Source organism: Gallus gallus, chromosome 2, assembly GCF_016699485.2.
Source record: "Gallus gallus isolate bGalGal1 chromosome 2, bGalGal1.mat.broiler.GRCg7b, whole genome shotgun sequence".
In the NCBI taxonomy this organism is placed as follows: domain Eukaryota; kingdom Metazoa; phylum Chordata; class Aves; order Galliformes; family Phasianidae; genus Gallus; species Gallus gallus.
The window spans coordinates 16838828-16855155 of record NC_052533.1 but is presented as its reverse complement, the minus strand read 5'-3'; the positions used below and the strand labels follow the sequence as shown (position 1 = coordinate 16855155).

At 44.9% G+C, this 16328-nt stretch overlaps 2 protein-coding genes across 36 annotated transcripts in view; one reads left to right on the top strand and one right to left on the bottom strand.

Moving 5' to 3' along the window:
- The window catches only part of KIAA1217 (sickle tail protein homolog), a 277578-nt gene extending 265994 nt beyond the window's left edge, over positions 1-11584 (top strand). For 20 of the 31 annotated variants that reach the window (XM_046938245.1, XM_004939226.5, XM_015282025.4 and 17 more), the window contains 4 exons: positions 3410-3529; positions 7089-8768; positions 9200-9322; positions 9999-11584. In XM_046938245.1, coding sequence (XP_046794201.1) covers positions 3410-3529; positions 7089-8768; positions 9200-9322; positions 9999-10493 — 2418 coding nt within the window. In that variant the 3' untranslated portion in view covers positions 10494-11584. Of the gene's footprint in view, positions 1-3409; positions 3530-7088; positions 8769-9199 lie in introns of all 31 variants that reach the window. The other 11 variants (XM_015282038.4, XM_040695777.2, XM_015282036.4 and 8 more) reach the window with 6 other exon arrangements.
- A 1887-nt stretch (positions 11585-13471) lies between these two features.
- The window catches only part of ARHGAP21 (Rho GTPase activating protein 21), a 109885-nt gene continuing 107028 nt past the window's right edge, over positions 13472-16328 (bottom strand). For all 5 annotated transcript variants that reach the window (NM_001398251.1, XM_015281380.3, XM_015281382.3 and 2 more), the window contains one exon: positions 13472-16067. In NM_001398251.1, coding sequence (NP_001385180.1) covers positions 14334-16067 — 1734 coding nt within the window. In that variant the 3' untranslated portion in view covers positions 13472-14333. The remainder of the gene's footprint in view (positions 16068-16328) is intronic.

Genomic DNA, 16328 nt, shown 5'->3' with positions numbered 1-16328 from the left:
TCTTGGTGTGCTTGAACATTGAAACATTTGCTGTTCCCTGCTTTGTAGGCTCTGTAGCTGGTATATTACTCTACCAGTGGCATAGAAGTAGTGTTCTCTTGCTGGTCCTTCACTTGACAGCACATAGGCTGGTTTAGCTCAGTGACGGCAATGCTGCAGTAACAGCCAACTATTTCAGCTATTATCAGTGAGCTCCAGCCTCCTGGGGCATCTTCTGTCCTCTTCCATGTCCCCGTGAGCAAAGAAGATGCGGTTAGCTTTAACGGCTGTAACTTCTGATGTTTGGGGTGGCTCAGAGCACTGTCAGAGCAAGAGATGTTCCCTGCTGCCCACCAGAAGGTGGGCTTGGTGCTGTGTGGGGAGTGTTTTCAGCACCAGAGATGCAGATATTAAGCAATGACTCTTCCATTCGATGAGTATGTCCTGCCCTCTGCTCAGCTCTCACAAGGTGCAAGTGCAGGGGCTTACCCGTGTCCCCTGTTACTGTGTTAATGGCTAATGTGACAGGAGAGCCATGGGCAGAGAAGTTGTTGCGTTGTCTGCCATTTCCAGGAGAGCAGCCCAGCTGCCTTTCTACTTATGGCCATGAAGTAGAGTTTAAGGTCTGGAAAGGGAAGCTGGGAGTTGCTAAGAGACAGAAATGGGCATGGTAACTCAAAGGGATTGAGTGTTTAAATGCTAGTTTTGAGGACAAACAATGTTCATTTTGAACAATAATCAAAATAGCAGGCTATATATATTAATAGCAGGTTATAATAGAGGGTCTGTCAGTGGGTTGACAGAATATAGGTTTTGTAAAGGTCACACTGCTTAGTCTGGGAGCTGCAGGCTTGGTCTTATGTCAGTTATAGGCAGAACTGGAAAACTAGGTTTGGGATTCAGTCAGTGAAGAACTGAAGGACAGACATGCACAGTTACGCTCACCAACAGGATGTGATGGAACACCGGTCAGTCAAAGGAGATGACTCCCTTTGGTTAGGTAACACGTTACTAAGTGCTTGAACTGACTTGTATATCTGTAAACATTTTTGTTAGTCATTTGATGAAATATCATTCAGATTAAAATCCGGCACCTTCGAGTATACAAAACACCCCCTCAACCCACAGCCCCCCCAAAAATCTAAAGAGCACTGAGAGCTGTGTGTCTCTGGAAGTGTTGCCCTCAGAGCAGGGATTTATTGTCACATCCCAGAGGAGTCAGCTGCACTCCTTACTTCCAGGACACTGATGAAGGTACGTTTGAAGTCTTTACTGTTCAAATCAACTTAAGACTAGTGAAGTATGAGAGCAGGGAGATGATAGCAATCAGTTGATGACCGTAAAACATTTAATTCACTGAAATATGCAGTCTGCCTGAAGAACAACAAATACAGGCCAGACCATAACTGTATGTATTGGAAAGGAGCTGGAGCTGCGGTAACAAGTTGACAGGAGCTCCCAGGTGAAGTGCTCTTGCCACAGAGTTAATGTCTGCTTTGGGTGTAGATGTGAGAACAGGGAGTGTTTTTATCTCTGTGTACAGAGGATGAGGAAGATCAGCGCTGAGCAGCTGCATCCATGACTAAGTGTCCACGTATTGCCTGTTTAGGAAGGGCAGTAAGAGTATGAAGGTTCAGAAGAGTACAATGTCAAGGTAGTTTCATGAGAAGCACCTTCTTAATCTAGCAGAAAAAGCATAATGCTAATCAGCTGCAGAAGCACAGGCTGTACATGTACACTGGTACAGATATTTTGGAGCAAAGGTGATACATAAGCATATTACAAAGGGAAATAGTGGATTCTTCATCACTTGAAGTCTGAAGGACCTTAGGGATACCTTTGTAGGTGGTGTGCCTAACTCAAAAGCACATTATTCGTCTCACAAACCGGTAAGCTAGGAACAGTCCTATACCTTGTACTATAGGAGGAGCAGTACTACTTGTTCTGAGTACTGTATCATCTTAGCTACTCTGATCAGTACAGGCATGCAAACAGGATGTGATGGGAAAACAGCAGCAACTCTGCACCATGATTTTTGTACTGGATTTTTTCATTATCATTACTTGTCTGATTTTGCATAAATAGTCAATAAGCATGTGCAATACAATTTGTCATTTTTATTTTTTCTATTTTTATTCAAATCTGTAAACACGGCTATTAATTTTGTGAGAGTTGCCAGGAACTAAATGATTTCTGTAACATATGGTGTAGCAATAGAATTTGTGTTTCACATGTTGTGTAACTCCCATAAGCACTCCCCCTCCATTCCCTGGCTGGCTTGTACATATCAGTGGTGGCAGACAGTGCCAGTAGTGGCCTCCAGAAATCCCACAGGCACTTGGAGCCACGGCTGTGCAATAGTGTCAGTGATGGTTCTGCTTATCTGGATCTGTGAGCCAGCTGGATGGAGAAACCCAAAGGAAATGGAAAGAGGACAGCAAAAAGGTTGAAAAGTCCTGGCTGTGTCCTGGGATGCACATGGTAGGAGGCCAGTGGTCCCCAAGCCCATCTTTTGGGCTGTTTCCAGAGCAGAAGGTACCCCAGAAGGGTACTGTTATGATCTGGAACGTTAATGAAGGCTGTGGTAGAGACAAGTCTAAAGTTTTAATAATGTTGTATGGGAAGAAGTGGTATTACATAGCTTTTGCATTATGTATAATGAGACCAACAAATCTGGTAGCGGAGTAGACATCAGGGGGTGAGGAAGAGGTATTGCTTCCCTTCTTCTCTCATTTATTGACTGTGTAAGGCCTGCAGCTTCCACCTTTTCCTCACCTTTCTGCAGGCAACAAATAGACCACTTTCAAGTGAGAAAAATTGGGAAATAAAATGTATTCAGCTGTGATTGTCCTATCCAGGCAAACACAAACTCCCTGCTAATATTCACTGGGAGTGGAAGTGAGGAAGCACAAGAAAAGATTCAGAGAACAGTAAATGGAATAAAGTGAGCTGAGCTTTGGGCTTTCTTTGTTTTAACACATAAAACTTTAGGTGTAGTTGTTGAGTGATATGTGGTCAAGGACAAAATATGTCCAGTGAGGATTCTGAGGAGATATCAGCTGCTGGGAAGTAAAGAGGTATTGTTACAAGCCCAAAGTTTGTTGTGGGCTTCCTGGTTAAATTTGGATAGTTGGTAGCACCTGTGTGGTCCTCATTGCCCCTTCTGTAATGATGGAAATCCAGCTCGCCTTTCCTGTTTAGGGTGTGGAGGTCAGCATGACAAGTTAGATTGCAATCTTGGCAGATTGGTATGCTCTGTTTCTCTTAGTCACATAGTCCAAAATCTATTCTATTTCATGAGATAGTAAATAATATTGGTGAGCTGTTGTGAATGTTAAAAAGAAGTGCTCTCTTTGTAGTTGGTCATCTCTAGACAATTCTCTGTAAAAGCTACTTGGTCTCCTGATAACCTGCAGTATTTATTTCCTAGGCTTTCCAGAAGTGCTCTTTTATGGATGTAAACTCAAACAGTCATGCTGAGCAATCCAGAAATGATACACATGTTAAAGACATAAGGCCTGGGACTTTAATGCATCACAAGGAAAAGAAGGTAACAAGTGGCGTTTGTAAATATGCCACCCGGTCTTGGCATAACCTTCTTTCCTTACTTCAGAACTAATCTTATATCTTGTGTCCTCTTCTCTCTAACCCCCAACCACAACTGCCCAGCGGCTTCCTTCTTTTTATACCAGTATGGATCAGAAATGCTCAAATGGAATGTTGTATCGATGTACATTATGTGTCTCATCAGCAGTTACACAAGGAATGCATGAAGTTTTAAGGCTGTAAAGTCATAGTTAAAATAGGATCCCTCAAACTCCTCTGAAGAGATGTTCTTGCTTCTCAGAAAATCCTTCCATTGCTGTTCTGGCAATGGATGATGAAGCATCTCTCCTAAGCCTTGTTGTTGTAGTAGACATCTTGCGGGGGTACGGGATGTACGGGACAGGCCTCTCCCTAAGCATAGAGAGACAGTGCTATCGTGCTGACCTTGATGCAGAGAAAACAGGAGAAGAAGAAAGATGAGAAAAGAATGTGGAAATGGCCAAATAAGGCCTTGTTTTGAGTAGAATTGGTGGTTCTTTTCAGTCTCAGAAGCCAATTTAGAGAATTTCTGCTTTATTTTGCTTCATTTCTTCACCCTAGAAATAGTTATTAGACATTCAGAAATCCCATTCAGTTTGCTGAAAGACAGAGACGAGATGGATGGGCCACATTTGCCCTCCACACTTGCCCTCATGATAGTTAGGGCTCAAGATCCACACTTGGACACTACCGTAACTCATGGGACTTAAAAGAGGTGCCACGTGTCTGGGTCCACAGCCAATTTGGGATGAATTTTGCACTATGTCTGGGATTGCTGTTTGAGTTGATTGGTGTTAATGAGCAGCCAACATGTGGGATGAAAAATAGGACAAGTATTTCTGCCTTTGCAGACTTCTTTTTCAAGTTTAAGTGTAATTAGTTGAATTGTTGTTGAGTTTAGGTGGTCATGCAGGCATGACAGCTTGTTAGCCAAATGCCGGTTTGCGATGAAGTACTGCTGTGGTGGGGAAGACAATGCAGCTTTTCAACACAGCATTTCAACTTTGTAGTGCATTTGTGAGTGCGTGCAAACTGGAAATAGCAGTAATACCTCTTCTGTTGTTCATTCATTAGCAACTCCTCAAGAATTTTACCAGTAACTTTGCATTTCATCCTCCTTTAACAGAAATTGGGGTGAGGGGTAAAATGACTTTTGACAGGTCCTAAAGGCAAAGAAGAACCCAACTGCCCCATCTGTACAGGGCATTGCAGCTGTAAAGCTGAAGGTAACACATAGATATTGATATCTGAGACCTCCTTTAAGGCTGCTGCTGCCTGGGCTGCTCTAAGAGCAGTTCTGGTCTAAAGTGGCAAGCAGCTTGCTGGGTGAGGGCACAAAATCATGGTGGTGTCTAAAGGGAAAGGTTGCTTTGTTGTTGAGTGTTATGCGTTATGGAGAGAAAATAAAGAACATGTCTCGTTTTATCCCTGTTAGGCCTGGTGTCAGAATAAGATCATACTGTTGCACAAAAACCTGGGTTACCTCTCAAGACACCAGGCATGCTGTAGCACAAATATCTTTTTGAAAGTTGCTGCCAATTGCTGTACCCTGCCATTTATTGGAATAACAGAGAATCCAGGAATTTAAGGTTAATTATAAGGTCCGTTTTTGTCATCTGACATGACAGAATGATTTATTCACTTTAAATGTGGAGCCTTGTGGTCATGATAAATTCATAAAGGAAATGAGTTTTGTTGCATTTCTCTCTTGTTAGAAAGGCAGCCGTTCCTAAAATGAGGTGTGTTGTACAATGACACCTTGAGATGTTGTGCTGGTGCTTGGAACAAGAAGTGCAACTGGCTAAAAAAAAAAAGTATAGAGAAATGGGAATTCACACACACAGTCTGTGTGTCAAGGGGCAACAAGTGCTGTTAACTGGTGTGATGCTGGAAGCTCTGGCTTGTAATGGAACTGGAAGGCACTTACCATGTAGCTAATCCGGGCCTGAGGTGACTGCCACATTTTATTCTGGCACCAGTTCTCAGCATAAAGTACAGGCACCTTTGGCCTGCACACTGATGCCTTGCTGTTTGTGGTTGGTTTGTGCAATCACTCCTCTTCATTTAGAGGTATGCAGGACTTTCAAGGTGGCCTTGGAGCAGCTGCACAGCCTTGTTGTTGCTGGTATGCCTTCAGTAGAGAAGGGCTGTAACTCTGGTTGACCACTGACTTTCTTGCTCCTGCACAGTGATAGTAGTTTTTCTATATAAGATGCTCACACAGTATAGAAGAAAATATAACAGATACAGAAACTGTACTTTGTGAGCCCACTGGCATTGGGAATATATGCATTAGCCAACCTGTAGATTTCCGTACCATCGTTCATTTATCTCAGCTTAGAGAGGGGCTCTCCTGGCTGATCTTCTACACATCTTGATGCTAATATAACTCATCCAACCTGTGTGTTAAGAGTCAGTTTCTATGCTCAAGCAATGTCAGCAGAAATGGTTTGGTTTACTGCCTTCAATCACCTGATGCCAGATTTGTTTCCTTCCTGGTGAACCATCTCTGAATGTAGATTTCTCTCTTACTTTGGTCATAGGTGTGGTGCCTCCTAGGTCATGCCCTCACCCCCATGATTGGTGTTTATCCTAAGCTGTCACTAGCACTTAACAAACCAAACAAAAAATGATAAGAGTAATAAGAAGCCTGATATTATGAAACAGCATCTCCAGAGGACCTCATTTAAGAACAAAGGAAAAGCATCCCTAAAATTTAATTTCTGGGGTTATACTACTTCTAAGCCAGTGGATGACCTCTCTGCATACTGTTCAGAGTTGCTTTTATAAATGAATGTAGCTCGTTGTTCCATTCTGCACTCCCAAGGGTGCAGGCTGCCTCTGATAATTTTGAGGGAAGGACTGCTTTTAAGCTGTAGGAGTGATTTAGAAACGTTAAGATTGTGGCCATCCTAACTGTTACAGTGCAGCATGGCTCAGGCATGAGCAACACTAGAAGCAGCAAAATGTTGTAATTTGAAAACCAGCTTTTTCCAGGAGAAAATGTACTTTCGAAGGTAGGCAGACTGTCATTTAGCTCTCTGCTGAGCTTGTTGCAGTGAGCCCTTATGATCCATCGCCCTTTGATGTGTCCCAGCTGAACCTAATCAGATAATTTGAACCTTTTCAACTTCAATCTTATACAAACCAGGTTGTTTCTTTTTTCTTTAACTGGAAGGTAAATGAGCCAAGGTAGTACTGTGTTGGAAATAAGGTAACTAGAATGCTTTTGCGTATTCTGGAGGCCTTGTTAAAACAGGAGCCCTAGGTAACAACCACCCAGTCTGGCCACATGCATAGCACAGAACAGTAACGTCGTGCTGTTCTGCCAGAATTTGGAATTCTGCCCTGAAGAATTTCAGGAGTCATATGACAACTTCAGGCATGCCTCTGCAACACTAAACAGAGTGGTGAGTTCATGAAGTCTGCGCTTCCCCTGAGAATATGATGATTAATTTTGGGGAAGAAAAGTCCTGTAAAAGTAACAGCCCTGAATAACTGAGTAATCCGACTTTCCCCCTTAGGTGTATGGGGCTACAACAGGATCTCCCACAGATAGTGACCATCCTAAAGAGAAGAGGGAAGGGAAAACTGAAGAAGAATTGGGTTCTGATTCATCCAGCACAAATGACAGTAAAATTGGCTTTTCAATGAATGACAGTTCTACATTTAGCAAGGGTTTGTTTGTAGACAGTAGAGACTATTCTAAGAAAAACCTCCAAAATATGAGCACAAACCTGCCCAGTGTCAGTTTGCCAGAGGATGACAAACGAAGAGGGGCTCAAGATATTTTAGGATCCCATTTTCCAGCTGTTGAAAATGGAAAGCCAAACCCAAGCTACGGACTGTCACGAGATGCTTGCCAGGGCCCTCCGCAGGGTGAAGCTGTGCCGAGTGCTGCCAGGTGTGTCCCTGTCAGCAGCGTTGCCCCTCTGGTGAGACCCTCCCAGGAGGCTGCAGGGTCTGTCCCCTCCTCACCTGAGCAAGAAGCTCCTGCAGGCAGCTGTGGTCAGGTTGTGCTGAGACCCAAAGCGGCAAGGAGCAACAGCACTGAAGAGGCAGACTCTCCAGCTAGCTCTCCAAGTGAAGACAGCCCACCCACTGAAAACATCGCCTTCATGATTACCAAAACAGCTGTCCAGGTCCTCTCGAGTGGTGAAGTCCATGACATAGTCAGCCGGAAAGGCGGTGATGTGCAAACGGTAAACATCGATGCGCGAAAGGATGTGGCATTGGAGAAAGGCACCCCAGAAAGCACTGACAGTGAAGAGCCAGTGGTCTGTCTGGACAAAAAGCCCGTCATCATCATTTTTGATGAACCGATGGATATTAGGTCAGCGTATAAGCGTCTTTCTACCATTTTTGAGGAGTGTGATGAAGAGCTAGAGAAAATGATGACTGAGGAGAAAATAGAGGAGGAAGAGGAGGAGGAAGAAAATGAAGCACGTGGGATTTCTAAGAACCCTAAGGAAGAGCCCCCGGTGCTTATTGACAGAAAGGCAATCGCAGAGTATTCAGCAGCTCACGGTCTTAATGAGCAGTATGTGTTTAACCTCCACTCTGCCTCTGACTCCACGGAGACCAGAGCTCCTGCAGAGCAGGAGAGCTCAAAGACAAATTTTAACAAGTACAGTCAGATGTATGGGCTGCACACAGAAGCAAACTTGGACTCTGCTGATCAGTTTGGAGGCAGGCAGGATTCTAAGAAAAAGTTTAAGTTTAAATTCCCCAAAAAGCAGCTGGCTGCTCTGACACAGGCGATACGTACAGGAACCAAGACAGGGAAGAAGACCTTGCAGGTTGTGGTTTACGAAGAGGAGGAGGAAGATGGGACCCTAAAGCAGCACAAGGAAGCCAAGAGGTTTGAGATCACCAGGTCCCAGCCTGAGGACCTCGACAAGAGTCCGACAGGGAAGCAGGAGGCCCCTCCCGGTGCTGCCGTGCCTCTATCTAGGACTGATGAAATTCGGCAGAGCACGTACCGAACTCTAGACAGCCTTGAGCAGACCATAAAGCAGCTGGAAAACACCATCAGTGAAATGAGTCCCAAAGTTATCCCCGAAAGCACACACAGCTCTGAGGGAAGCACTGTCCCCTTCTCTGCCCCGCTAGTACCAGAGGTCCCACCCCGAGAGCTTGTAGTGCTGGATGAGAGCCGTGGTGGCACAGAGCCCCCTCCGCCAGTCCCAGCCACTTCACGTAAGGTACCTTAGTCTGAGAAATCAAATCTCCAGCTGCTTTCTAAACCTGCAATAATCACCATTAAACACAAGGGTCTTGTGATTTGTTCGCTTCCTCTCAGGTGGCTTGTCTGGGCTCCCACGAGGTGTCTAACAGCTAATAGACATTGGGTTGGTTTACTTTGCTGCTGTTTGGTGACGGGCAAACGCAGGGGAGCTGGGTCCAATAACCCGCTGTGTGAAATGACGAGCGTCACTGACACGAGATCCGGTTTGATCAGTAGTTGAGCAGTGTTCTCCATTTGATTCCTGACATTAACACCCGCGGTGTGAAGCTCCAGAGCTCTCCCTGCATGGCGTTCTGCGGCTGTGTCGGCGCATGGCGTGCGGCCGCCCCGCAGCACCGCTGACCACGCGCTCCCCTTCTCTCCCCCCGTTCCCCACCATTTCCGCAGGGCCCGAGCGCTGCCTCGCAGACGAGCCGGATGCCGGTGCCCATGGCTGCGAAAAGTAGACAAGGAGGCACGGAGAAAGCAGGCAAACAGCACAAGCTGCAGGACCCGCGTCAGTACAGACAGGTAGTTTTACCCTAACCCGGTGTTCGGATGGACATGTAATGTTGTTTGTTAACTTAAAAACTGCAGTGACTGACTGACTATGCCAAATAACGGATGCCTGTCTGTCGAGTGAGGCCTAACTGGACGTCCTGGAGCCTGGGGGCATGCCCGTACCTACTGATCTCTCACATGCCTGTGCATGCCTGTCTGCAATAAAACACCTGCTGCTTTTTGTTGGGTTTTGTTTCGTTCCGTTTTGTTCGTTAACCTGTGGTACTCAGCTGTAACGTTGAGATGTCAACTACCTGTTTACTTTCCCTTCGGTCAATGCGGGTTCCTTAGGCCGGCCAGGCCTGTGCGGAGCCCCGGGCACTAACCTGGGGGTGCTCTGGGGGTGCACATTAACCCTCCCCTCGGACATGTCTGCTGACCTGTGAATAACTGTGGAGCATGGCCGTGTAGTGAATGGTCTGTAATAAACCATAGGTCGCGCCTTCTCCTGTCCGCGCGCTCTCTCTCTATGCACTCTTTGTTGCGTACTTTGGGTTTTCTACCAGGTCCAGTCCGTGGCTGCCAAGACTTGGCTCAGGCCTGAACGGTTAACTCTCGCTCTCTGTAGGGCCGTTCTCCCAGGTCCTGTTCATTTGTCGTGTTACTGGCTTTCTGACAAACTGTCTCCTGCCATCTTTATTTGCAGGCTAATGGAAGTGCTAAGAAAGCTGGTGGGGACTATAAGGCTACTTCCCCCACCCTCCCTGCTTCTAAGATCCCTGCCTTTTCTCCCACTTCTGGGAAAAGCAGCTCTGCCCCCGCTCCCAGCGGTGACGGCCCTAACCCCCTTACCCCACCTGCCAAGCCCTCCGTGCCCCCCTCCGGCCTCCTCGGGCCCCAGGCAGGCCGCATGGCGTACTCGGCCTCCCTGATCCCCTCTGTCGCTAACGGCTCCTCCAAGTTCCAGAGCCCACCCTACGCCGCCAAGGGCCACCAGCTCTCCTTCTCGCTGCAGACTCAGAACGGCCGCCCGCCCCCTCCTTCCTCCTCCACCTCCCCCCCGTCCTCCACCTCTCCCACCTCACTGAACCAAGGTGTGAAGAGCATCAGGACCATCCACACTCCTAGCTTCACCAGCTACAAGGCGCAGAATGGAAATGCCAGCAAGTCCGCCTCCCCCGCGGCCAAGGAGCCGGCCTAGAGGCTGTGCGCCGGATTGCTGCTCCTTTCCTGCAGCCACTATTTTAACCAGGGAGCGTAACCGTTTTGCTGTATCGCTGGAGGCTTAATACTAACCATGTGCTAAACACTGAGTTACTACACTAGAGTAGAGTGAAGCTTTTTTGTAAACCTTTTGTTGCTGTTGTAATGATAGAAGAGCGTTTTCCCTCCATAGGCAGCACCTCTTGCAAAAAAGCGTGTTGGTGTGTGTGTGTGTGAGCCCGAGCGCGGCGCTGCGCCGAGCACGGCTGCACGTGTGGCTGACGTTCAGTGAGCGGTTTTGTATGAAGCTATTTTTCATTACGGGGACTAGACGTGAACAGAGATATACTGAAGTGTGATTATACACTACTGTAAAACTGAACTATTTTTCTTTTATTTTGGTGTTATTTAGCTTTGTTACAGATTTCTATTTTTGTCGACCAATGTCACGGTTCCTTTCGAGATCTTTCTGCCAAAACATTTTGATACTATTGTAATGTACATTTGAAAGTAGTATGCTGGACAGCAAACCTCTGCACCAGAGACAGAACAAGACTGGTCTTAGTGCGCAGGAGGTAACTCAACCTATTGCACTGCCATTCAGAGTGTATTTAAGAATTTGCCAAGCCGAGAAAAAAATAAATAGTTCGACATATGTAGGGAGTGGCCGGTTATTGTTTTCTTTCTTAGCTACATTCACCCTTCCCCTTCAGCTTTCTTTTACTGGGACCTGGTAGCTCATTTATGTATTGCATTGTGGATTTTTAAATGTACACTTCTGTACTGTTCTGTATACTGGCAAACTTTTGTACATACCTATAAATAGATATAAATAAATGAATACTGTATGTGGCTGGGCACATAGAGTAGTTTTACCACACCAAAGTTAATTTTTAATGCATGCTTTCAAAATATATATGGGACAGGGCTGAAACAGATGGGTAATGGTCACATTGGAGAAAAAGCAAAAAGCTTGCAGAGCTCATGGTTTTGTAAATAAATTTATTTGTATAACACCGATGTAATATACAGAACTATGATAAGCAAAGATCTTTACAGAAATAAAGGGCTGCATGCTTATGTTTTCTACTTTGTCACTAATAATTCTTCTAGTGGTCACAAGTAGGGTTGTGCGCCCTAAGGAGAGAAATTACCAGGAAAAAAAAAAACCCTGATTTTCCCCAGATTAAAGCAGTAATTTCAAAATGGAGCCTATTAAATTAACCTGGAGAAGAGCTAATTGCTGGGCTGCCGGGTTGGAATGGCAGCAAGAAAAAAAAAAGGGAGCAGCTGAGCCTTGGAACCCATCATTAGAATGAATTCACATCACACAAAGAGTCACCAAAACAATTTTATTAGACCAGACCAGAGAGGAGGGGGAGGATCACCTTCCTCAGCCTGTTGGCCACAGTATTTTTGATGTACCCTAGGACACCACTGGCCTTCTTGGCCACAAGGGCACACTGCTGCTCATGGCCAACCTGTTCCCCAAAAGGACACCCAGGTCCTTCTCCCCAGAGCTCCACTCCAGCAGGTCGGCCCCTAAATTCTACTGACACATGCGGTTATTCCTCCCCAGGTGTAGCACTCTGCACTTGCTCTTGTTGAACCGCATCAGGTTCCTCTCTGCCAACTCTCCGCTTTGTTCGGGTCTCGCTGAATGGCAGCACAGCCTTCTGATGTGTCAGCCACTCCTCCCAGCTTCGTATCATCAGCAGTGTTGATGACTCCCCATCATGCTGCAGCCAGGGAAAAGCCTGTATGTGCCGGTCTGCAAGAGGTTTTCCTTCCACGCTGCAGCCCCCACTGAAGTTGTTAAGCTGTCTGGACCGTGGCCGTGTCTTAGTTCCACAAGACCTATCTGACACATCTCCCCTTGCAGCCCCCAGTCAGCTCTGATGGCCCTTCACATCAGAGGTTTCCCTAGGCCCTGCTTCTGCCAGACTGTTTCGCCGAGACCTGCTTTACATGGAAGACACACTGCAGCACAAATTGCCACGATTCCCTTCTTACACTCCCACCAGTGTCCATGTCTTTTGCTCACCTGCCTGCTCACATTTCACATTCCTACCCTGAGTCCAACTGCTCTGCCGCTTCTGTGCAGCCAGTGTAGCACCAGAAGATACCATGGAGCCTGCGAGGCTTCACATTTGTGTCCTGGAGCACAGTCAGCCAATACAATTATGACTGTACATGTCACAAAACATACCCACTTCGCCCTGCATTTCATGCCAATGCTGCTACTGCACCATTCTCCTGCTTGTGCTAAAGTAACGGGCATTTTAAGTTTGCAAGAAGACCACAAGAACATGGTTCACTTTTATGTGAATTGGTAATAGGTACAGATAGCCAACACAATCATATGGTGAGAACCTGCACAGATCTACTGTTGTATCTGATGCTTTTTTTCAGATTTTGATACGGGAATAATGACACTGTAGATTAAAGCATGGGACTGTTAGTCATTCTAGAAAGGAAATCTCTGTGAAACCTCATCTACCCATACATCCTGGCTACTATCGCTCCTTCTCAGTGATGGGAGATATGCGTAGGGAGTAAGTTTTTCTATGCTCATGATGTTTAACCTCAACACAGGTATGATCCTCTGCCAAGTCAGTGACAACAGCTGTTAAGTAAGAAGGGGGATAGGCAAAGGAGTGAAGAGCTGCTTTGCTTTCAAGTAGTTGCACAAGAAGATAGAAGAAAAAAATGTAACTGGTGAAGAAGTGACATGCCAGGAGGGATTTTAGGGTACAAACCCATCTTCATAGTTAAAACTATACAAAGTCCCAAACCTGTAAGCATACAGACTGTTTTGGCCAGCAGATATTAATACTCACTTTTTCTGACTTAAGAAGATTGGGAAGATTGTGGATATGCTTCTTCAGTGTTCCAAAAACACTGTATTAAACACAAAGCAACTCGCTACGACATTTTTAAACCCATCATTAGAATGAATTCACATCACACAAAGAGTCACCAAAACAATTTTATTTCCAGTGTTTAAGTGGGTATGCACACAGGCATGATACAGGTTTGGATTCATTAGGTCTTCATGCAGAATTATATTCTCAATAAAAGAAACCAGTTCCATCCAGTATCCACTATCTACACGCCTATGTTACAACATTTATATCAAATCTGGTATCTGAAGAAAAGATACACATGTAGTATGTACATTTAAGTTACTTATTTTACAGAAAGATTAAAAATTCAAGTCACATAAAACTCAAAATCTGTATTAAAATTGGAAATATAAAACTCCAATATTTACTGGAATGCCTAAGGAATGGAAGCTCTGTAGCCACCTGTGTTAACATTTGTAAAATGTAATGAAACTCGTTAACAGTAAAATGCATTCATTTGTTTGTAGTAAGTTTCTCTAATTTAACAATATGGCACCCTAACAAACCAAATGAATTTATGATGAGGCACTTGTTAGTGACTAAACCAAAAGAACGATTTTTCTGCATACTAATGCCAGGCCAACTCTCAGTCAGAAAACCATGTATACACTACACAGCTTGTTGCATCAGATGCTTTGTTTAGCATTTGTATGCAGCCATCAAATATATTTTTTCTTAAAATATATATATATATATATATATATGTATATATATACACACACACTTTACCTTTAGTGTTCTTCTGGCTGTGGTAATGCACTGTGAAGACGTTCCACAGAGCATATTGATGAAACCAGCCCAAATGAAGGCTGCATAACAACAACAGTACAGGAAAAAAATATATATATATATGTACACACACACATACACACAGTTACTGGGAAGCGTAACATTAAGTTAATGAATTGCTGTAGTGGACATATCTCCCCATTTCAAAGATACTGGTAGAATCGAGATCTAACCACTTGGGTCCCAGACAGTTTATGAGGATGGGCATCAACTGCTGGGCTGAAGTTGTTTTTGTTCATATTCTGATAACTTTCACCATTTACCTGGTCTGGTGGCTGAAATGGTCCCGAAGGTGGTGTTCTACTGATTGAAGTCAAGCTGCTGGAGGAACTGCCTTCATCTGCTTGCACTTCAGCAGATAAAGGCAGATCTACCTTTGATGTATCTGCTAAGCTAGTGTTCTCAAGCCTGGGCTTTCCAGTTTCACCCGTATTAAGGTCAGTTGTGCTAGTGCGTAAACGTTCTCGTGCAAGCCACTCTGAGATTGAGAGGTCCTGGGCTGGACATTTTGGCTTCAGACGATTCACAGCCGAAAGCTCAGATTCTCTCTCTCTACTTTGACTCGGCTCTTGAACTTTCCAAACATTCAGGACACTTATTTCATCAAAATCCCTCTGTCCTCCAAGCGTATGCCTTCGCCTGATATTTTTCCTCTTCGCCGTCTCTGCAGAATTAGTCTTTTGATTCCCAACTCCAAACATGTCATCTGCAGATGACTTGAGCCGCAGCTTTAACCTATCTGTAATTTTTAGTCTCCAGGTAGGTTCTTGTTTGTCAGTCTCACTTCTGGCTGATGTAGCTAAACTGCTCGTCGATCTTCCTTTTTTCATTATATCAAACATTTTGGTCACAGTAGGTAAGTCCTTCTCACTCTTTGCATCCCCAGAACCCTCACTGTCTGTTTTATGCCGTGCAGACTTTCTCCTGGACAGCGTATCGCATTCAATCAGTTTGTGTGAGCTAAAAAGTCTGCGACTCTCTAACTTTGGTGTTGAACTTCCCTCAGTACAACTTACTTCGCTTTCCTCAGAGTTCCTCCGACTGCTCTTAAACACTTCGGAAACTTTCCCCTTGGACAGCCTCTCAGCAGCAGAGCTGGTGGCAAAGACAGGGAAGTCACTCTCACTGTCTGTCTCCATTGGACGCCCTTCGCTGATCAACTCACTTCTTTCATCATCAGCATCTTCTCCCTTGCTTTCTGTTACCGACTGCACTTCAGGGCTCATCATACTGGCATCTAGGCCAGTTATATACACAGAGGATGAAGTCGTCGAATAATCTGAGGTGATGGAACTGACATCAGCTGCTAGAAACTCACTGTGTTTAATTTCAGGGCTGGCTACCTTTTTGCACGAATATCTGTGCTGGGAAGCCTGAGAGGAAGTGCTAAGCATAGTGCCAGAGTCAGACACTGTCTCTTCAACCTGGGAAGAAGACTGGGAAATGGGCATTTTAGGGTTATCCTTCTGCACAGTTTGCTGACAGCTGAGACTTTGTGATTTTGTATGTTTTTCACGGTAAGGCAGTGAAGACTCCTCTGACAGGACGCTCTCTTTCCTTAACGACTTCTTTTCATCCTTTACAACATTCACATCTTTTTTACTGCTGTTCTCTTTTTCCTTCAGGACAAACATCCTCTGTTTTCTCCCTGCATCTCTCTCTTTTTCATATTCTCCTTTAGCTGTGTCCTCTTTTGCTGTGTCACCCCGAGACTGTTCTGCAAGCTCCTTCTTGGAAAACACATTATCCAACTCATCTTCTGAGCTACTCGGTTGCGGTTTCTCTTTTGTTTTTTTCCGCTTGCGACTAGCTGCTGCAAAAATGGAGGACACAAGCAGTTCCTTGCTATACTGATCCTTTCCAGAACCCCAAGAACCCTGTTTAAAAAAACAACAACAAAACATAGGACATGATTAAAAATCACAAAGAAATATCCATTAGCATGAGACTTTTAAAAACATCTCCGGAGCTTCAGAGCAGAAAGCCTGTCTCTGTTCAGGAAATATTATTCATTCAGGAGATATTTCCTTCTCACACAGTTGACATGATATTGCCCAGGTTGACAATTTTCATCCTGAAAATTCCACTTGTTGAGTCCTTTTAGCTTGACAAACACTTGTTTTTATGCACAACTTAGT